Source organism: Larimichthys crocea, chromosome VII (genome assembly GCF_000972845.2).
Source record: "Larimichthys crocea isolate SSNF chromosome VII, L_crocea_2.0, whole genome shotgun sequence".
In the NCBI taxonomy this organism is placed as follows: domain Eukaryota; kingdom Metazoa; phylum Chordata; class Actinopteri; family Sciaenidae; genus Larimichthys; species Larimichthys crocea.
The window spans coordinates 23,386,919-23,395,713 of record NC_040017.1 but is presented as its reverse complement, the minus strand read 5'-3'; the positions used below and the strand labels follow the sequence as shown (position 1 = coordinate 23,395,713).

Below are 8,795 nucleotides of genomic sequence, written 5' to 3'. Positions count from 1 at the left end.
TTTTATAACAACAATGGATCATATGACTCCTTGTATGTGAAAGGAGTTACTCATAGTGAGAGAATCATCACCTGGTTCTGCGATTACTCTCGGCTCTCTGGAGCTTTATTGCACCTTTAAGCTGATTGTTTTGGTTTAGTGGACTGCAGCTTTACTTGATTAGCTTTAAAAACCCACTGTTCAGCACAGAACACAAGACAGACACGGGTAGCAACTTGCTGTCAAAAATAGTGGAACATCTAGCAGCTAGAAACACAGAAACTCCCCTAAAGAGTGGGTGGAGACCAAAGAAGAGTTAAAAGAAGAGTGAATATTGGACTATAACTCATCTGGTAAACACAAATAACCCCACGAATAAATCCTCTAAATGTCGCTATGCCTGCTTACAAGTATATCAGCTTAAAGGTGAAAATAAATCATTTTATTTCAGTTGAACGCTAGTGGCCAAACTTTAATACAATAATCTTGTTTATTTCTGTTGGAGAGTCTAAAGATATGAAAGAATTTGAGGAAAAAGAAAACATCATGTTCTTTCAGTAATTACAGTTTTCATAATCCATTTCTTTATCTTCAAGATATGATTTATTATCTGTGTATTTATCTTGTGTCATTAATAAAAGCCTAAATACTTTCCACTTTTTTTTGGTTCTGTGTCATGTCATGTTTGTGCAAGAAAAAAAAAAGATGTAACATAAAATACCTGAGAAAATTAGGTGTATTGTGCAGCGTGTCTGCCTTGCATTTTGCACACTTCATGAAGTAAATTGTCACAGTGGTATTTATATATTGTTGGGCTACTGTTTATAGAAGTCATACCCACGGAGATCTTGAAAACCTGCAATTTATCATCCCTTGTGCACACAGACATACACACAAAAACACACACAGTCACCTGAACACTCCCCCTCCTTCTCTTCCCGAGAAAGTATGAGGGCATGCAATTTAATGTTAACAAACAATAATTACAACAGTAATTCATGGGAGGTTATACACACCGTATTTATTTTTCTGATTACACTAACTATAAGCACTTGGCCCTAATATATAACCTAATTACACAGTTTCAAAGCAGTGGGACCTCTGAATTCACTGAAATGCTCAGAGAACATGAGCACCTTTAGAGAGAGAGAGAGAGAGAGAGAGAAATAGGAGTAATTTTACACGTGAAAGCCAGACATATTCGGGTTGAGAATATTGTAATTATAGGTCACAAATCTGCTTCAGGCTGGAGAAAAACAGCGTGAAGTTAAAGGGAAAACTGAAATCTGTAGATTACAATATTATTCTTACAATGTTAGACAGATTATCTTGTTTACAAAGATGTGCAGCTCTACTGCTTCAGTGACAGTGAACTGCAGACACTTTTTTTTACGAGCAGTCATGAAGCAGAAAATCTGACCGTGTCTCTGTAAAATCAAGTAGGCGTCACTGTCCACAAATCTTTAATTTCATTTACTGTCACTGGAGAAGAAAATTGAGGGTGCAGCTGTCTTGGTTTTTGTGTGTTTCTATCTGTGGGAGAGACTTGTTCATTCTCACAAATCTGGACTGATCTGTCTAAGTGTATCTGAATGAATGCTGCATTCACAGGATCTCAGAAATATGGTGCACTGAATGAGGCATATCTTTGCATCGGCAAATGTGGCATCTATGGGTGTCAGAACACAGAGGTCATGTCAACAACTCAAGTTTAAAGTTAACGATATTTTGTTGAATATATATAAACAGGATTGAATATGACTTCTTTTATTTTAGTAAGTGAAACATCCTCACGCATTCTTCCTTTTGACCATTTAAGGGTGGAATACATTATGCTGTACATATGGCAGACAATGTGCATGATTTAACGCTCCTTCTCCATCATTCAAAGCAAAATTAAGCCCTTCGTGGTCCTTTCTACGTGACCGTTAAGTCTTCAGCCTGATTACAGCTCTCAGAAAACTATTCCCATCAAATCATCCATTTTATTACTGAGCAAATCTATGAAGTGACTTTAAACCAGAACCTTGGCACGACTCCTGTAGCAGGAAAGACATTCACTGAAAGAACCTACCACCACTGTCTCTCAACCGCACTCCTCCGCTACTTGACATTGTTCCAACCTCTCATCTCAAAGATATTTTTTAGTTCCTTACATTCTGTCCATTGCGAAATAGCTCTCTTAGCTCTCTGGCTTTGTGCTCAATTATTTTAACTATGCAATTATTTAGCCACTCTTAAAAAAGCTAAGTCTAGACCAATTGCTTTACAGTAACAACAGACCCACATCCAAACATCTTTTTATTTCTAAGGTCCTTAAAAAAACAGTTTGTAAGCAGGTTCTATTAAACTGGTTTTCCTTTGATGTACTGAAACTGCCCTACTCATGGTGAGCCTGAATGTTGCCCTGAGTGCAGCTTTCGACATGGATGATGGGTGGGTATAACAAGGACTACCCTTCACTGGTTTGCATCCTATTTGTCAGACAGAAGTTTCTCGGCCAGATACTTGGCCATTGAGCTCAACTGCTGACATCTGGTGTACCACAGAGTTCAATACTTGGTCCTTTTCTTTTTTTCACTGCACAATCCTTCGTTAGGCTATTTAAGTGCATTTTTTACACCATAATACAGGTGATAAACTTCTCTTTACCCTGCAGAACTGCCTGACAGCTACAGATCAGTCAGACAGCTCATTTTAGATTTATAAATCATGCTGTCTGACCTAGAGGAGATCTCTGAAGGTCTACTGACCAATGCCATCTGGTGATCCTGAAATCTAGGTTCAAAACCAAACGTGACCAATGCTTTGCAGGTGTGGCTGTCACCCTCTGTAACTGCTTTCCCCCAAACTATAAAAAATGCAGAGTCAGTCAATAGAAGCAGCGAAAAGCTCACCAGTTTTGTAAGCACCTTGTCCTGTAATATGGTTTTTGCTTGCTGTGTAGTTTTTATTTTTTTTACTGTTTTTATGTTTTTATTTAAATTTCTAAATTTTGCTTTGTACAGCATCTTGTAACTCTGGTTTTGAAAAGAACGATATATAAATAAAGTTTACATGCTTACTTTATATTGAACAACTGCACAAAGGATATGGTGTTTTTGAGGCTGATTCTATTTACATACTGTACATCTGCAAAATGAGTGAATTAAATGTGGAAGAAGTTGGAGAATTTGGATTTCTGAATGTAACAATTAGTCGGTTTAACAATTAGCTGGTCGATCTGCAACTATTTTTAACTTAACTAAGCGACAGTGTCTGTCTTTCAGCCTTCCATTTCACAAAGCTCTCACCAACGACTAAAGGTCAGTCCCAGATTTACTCCCGCTGCAGGCTCTGTGTCTGACTCAGTGACTCTTTGTCTTTTCTTAGCTTCCTCTGTTGTCCTCTTCAGTTGCCCCTGCCATGCTCTGACTGCCCGCTCACCTGACTCCAGTTCTTCATTCCTACGCTCCCCGTGCCTGAAAACCTCCCGGTGGCCTGTGGTACCAGTGTAAACACTTACAGTCCCTTGTGCTCTGAGCTCAGAGTCCAGGTAACTAAGTGAGTTACGTGACAGTAGCTACAGTTTGCAGCACTTTACTGTCTATAAGAAACTTTGTAAATCACCTTGATGTGGAGCAGCTGGAAGTCATCAGAGAAAACATGTTATTCATAAAATATGATGCAGTTTTACTGAAATCAGTGAAATGGTTGGTGGTGTGTGACTTAGTGCCGCAAAGCGTTACCTGCTGTGGGAGTTTGTACAAGAACAAAACAGATGAACGGTGGGCCCAGAGGCACAATTCACAAGTTACTGTATCATCAAAATGACTTAAAATCTGTTATTTTAGTGTAGAATAATTATATAATCAATCATTTTTCAAAGTTCTAACATTTGCTGCAACCTCTCTGTTGTTCTTTGTTCTGTTTTTTATCATTGTTAATTGAATATTTTGGGATTTTGGACTCTTGGTTGGCAAAACAAGACAAGACAATAGACATGTTTCTACCATTGCTGGATAATTTGTGAAGAATTAATTGAAATAATGAGTTGCAGCACGACCTGACCTTCTAAAATCCTGGATATGGACCTGTTACAGTTCTTTCTGTATAAGCTGCAGTTGTGAACCAACTCTGTGGAGCTTAATGTTTTTTTGTGTATGTTGTTGTTTCATAAAACTTTAAACAGTTTCACGGTCCATTTTGTCAAACATTAATGCTCAACAGGTATCTCCACGTGTGGTTCTCAGCAGCAGAAGTCTATATGAGCTTTTTCCCACCCCCCTCCATCTGGGTCGTGCTGTCTGTCAGGCTCAGAGCTCAGTGAGCTCATCCCGCCAGCAGAGCGCGTCCCTGCGCCTCGGACAGAAAATGGGGATGCCTCCTACCGGAGCACAAACCCACTCCCCGTTTTCTGAGAAACTGTGAAAAGGAAAAGCCCTGTTGTTTTCTTTAACACTGTCAGAAAGCCCATGCACTGCGAGCTTTCTCCACCGCCTGCACTGCACACAGGACTCTTCCAGGATGCGGTCGAACAACGCGCACATCGGACACAAAGTGGCAGGCTGTTGGATTTTCCTCTCCCTCTGTAAGTGCTCACTTTACTTTCTAATCTTCATGTCAGGAGGATCGGACCGGGGCAGCTGTGAGGGGCGTAATGAAACCCAACAGTAAACAGTTTGTGCTGTATGTTTTTTAGAGGTGAAGCTTGTGTTGGGGGGAAAGAGCCGAACAGAAAGACGAGCTGCGAGTGTTATTTCCAGAAGTGTTGGAGAAGTGCGGAGCCATGATTCGCCTCAACTTCCTGAGGAGTTGAAAGGCGATTTGAACGTTGCCATGTGGGTTTATACAGAGTAATAACTGGAAGTTTGCATGAGAGTTAATCACAGGGAAGGGCATTGAGAGCCTTCTCCTTAGGAGTCACGACATTTGTGTGGAAATGTGTCGCGACAGTCGGCGTTAAGTAGCTTCTTCCTGACACATCGATGCTTGTGCACTACTGGGAGTCGAGCCTGCGGATGAATCCCCTCCCCTCAGGCTGGAGCTCCTGTAAGTCAGGGTTTCCGCTGTCACCGAGAATACAGCGACAAAAGTGGAGGATTACACGACAGCCACAGTTACAATGGCACAGTGATCCATGCAGAGCTTTCTTCCTCTTCTTCTTGGAGGAGGAGGAGAGAATCAGCCACAGTCTTACCACACAAAAGTGTAATTGTACTTTTATTGAAAGAATCTGTTACATTTTACGCACAAAAAGACATTTTTACCTCCTTTCATGGACTTGATTGCTTAATTGGACGAATCCTCAGTGGTTAAAATGTCACATATTTCAGTTTAATTTCATTTCACAGGAATAAAAAACACTGTGCGTGCAATATGTCCATGCATTTATGTCCTGCACATACAGAATGCATTCAGTGATGTGTCACATCCATTGGGTGGGGTGCAGGCACACACATTGTGTGGCTGCAGCTGTGAAGAGAATTACAGTGAGTGACCAATATTGCTTTGGCCCAGTGTACCATGTGGATGTTCTCCTGAACAGAACGAGATAAATGCTGAGCGCAGTAGACTCAGCTTCAGCCTTGCTGGGACTGAAAATTGCCACAATGTAATCATAAAAAATAAAAAAAAGAAGCCAGAAGACATACAAGGATGTACAAATATTTTAGTACTGCAAGAAAAAGCAACATCTCGCTGTGTAAATAATACAGGAAATAATAAAATCCTGTGGTGTTAAGACCACAAACGGGTTACAGACTATCTATGAATCTTAATGCTGCAAGAAATTGCTTGCGGTCACACTGATTTATTATTAATTGGATTCGACCTTGGATAATCAGTTTTTAACCTACACTTAGTCACTCTGTTTAATTTCTTTCTGCTTAGTTCACACCTGACCATGCTTTTGTCATGATAAAATCAGCGCGGTCTCTCTCCGTTTTTCAGACTTTCATCATTTTTAAATTGAAAGAAAAGCTGTCGCATGTCTTTTTTAAAATCACCTTTCACTCTCAATTCCTGATTTTGGCTCAGAAAATTGAGGCTTGTCTCAGTTTAATCCGTGTTAAATAACTGGCTAAGGGTGAAAAGTTGAATTTCAGTTTTTCTACCTGACCTGAAGTTGTTGCACATTGAACAAAACCATACTTCAGAGCTACTTTTCAAGCTTGTGGATATGTCAAAAACACAGTACAGTCTGGACGGTAAGGGGAGTCAGGGTCAGTGCTGCAATCCTCCGGTACGTGCACAGGGTACTATGTATTTGGCACTGAGTCAAACACGTTTAGTTGGGCATCAGGCCCTGACAAGGCTGCTTGTCTGCTCCCCCTGTATGTAATATTCATGGACCTAACATCAAGGCGCAGTCGAGGTCTGCAGAGTGTCCAGTTTGGTGCCATTAGGGTGCCACCTTTGCTGCTTTGTGATGATGTCGTCCATGAGGTTTCAACAGTCTGTCATTTCTGATGTGCACTGAAGCAGTTTGCAGTGTGACGCAGTCAGGAAGAAGAGCAGCACCACAAAGTTTGAGGCTACTGCACTCTCTGAATCCACATGGGTCACGTTTCATTTGCGGCACCTGTGGTTGCTCCTCAAAGTCTGCAGTCGATTGTCGACACTAGGAGACTACAATCATATTTGGGGCGGAGAGCGTACAGTATACAATTTGTGACTTGGATTTGAAATCTAACAAATAACAAATCTAACTAAACAAATATTCCTGCCATTATGTGACTGTGGTAAAATACTGAAAATGGTGCATTTATTTCCAATTTATCTCCCAGGGGTTTTACTTAGCAGTGACAGTAAAAAGGAATGTGTGGGTGATGATGGTAAAGAGAGAGCTGAGACACAGAGAAAAGCTCTCAAATAACTGTCTTTTTTTCTGACCGCCTGCTCTGGTCACAAGTTTTGGGTAGTGAGCGGCTGAAGGAATAAAGAATGCAGATATGAGCCGCCAAATCAGGTTTTCTCTGCAGGCTGGATGGCCTCACTGTGGCTGAGAGAGTGACGAGGTAAGTGATTAAAGAGGACGTCGGGGTCCAGCTGCTGTTGACGCTCCTGCACACTGAGAGGAGCCAGCTGAAGTGGATTGGGCACCTGGTAAAGACACCCAAAGAGACCAAAACTCTTTCAGATCCAGGATGTGCTGGAGAGATTACTTTAACTGGTGTGGGAGTGCTTGAGGATCTAACAGCTATTGGGGTGACTGGATGGATGGAGGACTTCGTTATAATACCAAAATGAATCATGATTAGAAAACTTTAATTGAATTCCAGTTACTTAAAAACATTTTAATTATAGAAGAGTCTAATATAAAAACTGTCACTGTCCTAGATTTTACTTCACTGTATCTTGGCCTTTTATTACGACCAGTTTGGACAAAGCTGCAAATCATGTTTTCTCTTCATCAAGTAGTTATTCAGTCTATGAAATGTGAAATGAAAATCTTCACATTAGTGCATCTAAAACCATAACAGTTGTGGTACTGATTAACAATATGTTCAACTATAGTCAACTAATCAATTATGCTAAAGATACTAAACAGTATATTTGCAGGCAGACTGCAGGTGTTCAGTCACTGGCAAATGAACTGTCACTAACGGTGTATTATTAAAAAGCACCTTTCAAAATATCTGCTAAGTTAAGAACAGGATGTTAACTGTATTGAAATAAATAAAGAGAAAGAGCTCTAACTGGGTTATGAGTTGCCAGTATGGGTTCTAGATGGCTGCTGGCAATGCTTGAGTGGGAATAAAAAGTTTAAATACCAGATGAAGCCTGTGCTTTCTGCATGCCTAACAGTTTGCAGAGCACTTTTCATAAAATACAAATCAGATGCATTATTACAGCTGTATGTGCAGCACAAACTGTGTGCCATCTGTGCCCCGTTCTTTGAGGAGCTATTTTTATTGTTTGCTGTCACTGTCCCCACAAAGTGTTATCAAATAATTATAGAAAGAAAACCTGGAAAATTTTGTATTTAACTTTTTAACACAATTTTTAAACAACAATGAAAAAGGCTGCATTAAGTTAATTTTGATTACGGTAACAAAGCTTGATTCTTTCAAATGTGCGCAGACTGGACATGAAGAATTGTTTGTGTGATAATAAAACACAGTGGGAAGAAGCACAGAGACGTGGATTTGTTGTATAGAAGTTGAGGTCAAGAGAGGTCTGCATGAGTTGAAAATGTTTCTCATTGAGATTCTTCAATGCACAGAGAAAAACAGAGGGTTCATAACACAAAGAACTGGAGTTCTTGATAAATTTAGAGTCTAGTGAACTTTCACACTGTCACAGGTACGAACAAAGTCACCATGCGAAAGCTATACATATAGAAACAATGCTACGAAACCCCAGAATAGATTCAATGACAACATTAACTAGGTAAGGTTAAGGTGAAAGAACGATGCGGTTAAAATAGAAAGGCAAATGTTAATTGAATGGATGTCCTATGCAGCGAGCATCAGCGAGCTTCATGACTTTCATTCAGGCACTACTTTGACCTCCACGCTGCACTGTCTCACTGAAGACTGACTACGTAGAGGACAAAGTGTTTCCTACAACACTGGCATTGAACACAAAGAGTAGGACGTAATTCTTAGATACACTGTGCTGCAGGCACAAAGCGCTCGCACAGACACTTCATTTATGTTTCTATGAATTAAGCAAAATTTACTTCATGAGTCCACTTTGTCACACCCAGTAGAATTTAAGCACTCGATTATTGTATATCTCTGATATGATTTGCCAACAGTAGATGATTCTCTTTGGCTTGTTGAAAGTTTGGCTTTCCTCACTGGCCACTGTACACCAGGTTGTGTCATGCA

At 40.3% G+C, this 8,795-nt stretch overlaps 1 protein-coding gene across 1 annotated transcript in view; it reads left to right on the top strand.

The window, feature by feature from the left end:
- Nucleotides 1-4,266: 4,266 nt before the first annotated feature.
- Nucleotides 4,267-8,795, top strand: part of b3glcta (beta 3-glucosyltransferase a) — a 56,558-nt gene continuing 52,029 nt past the window's right edge. The window contains exon 1 of the mRNA XM_010736355.3: nucleotides 4,267-4,549. Coding sequence (XP_010734657.2) covers nucleotides 4,486-4,549 — 64 coding nt within the window. The 5' untranslated portion in view covers nucleotides 4,267-4,485. The remainder of the gene's footprint in view (nucleotides 4,550-8,795) is intronic.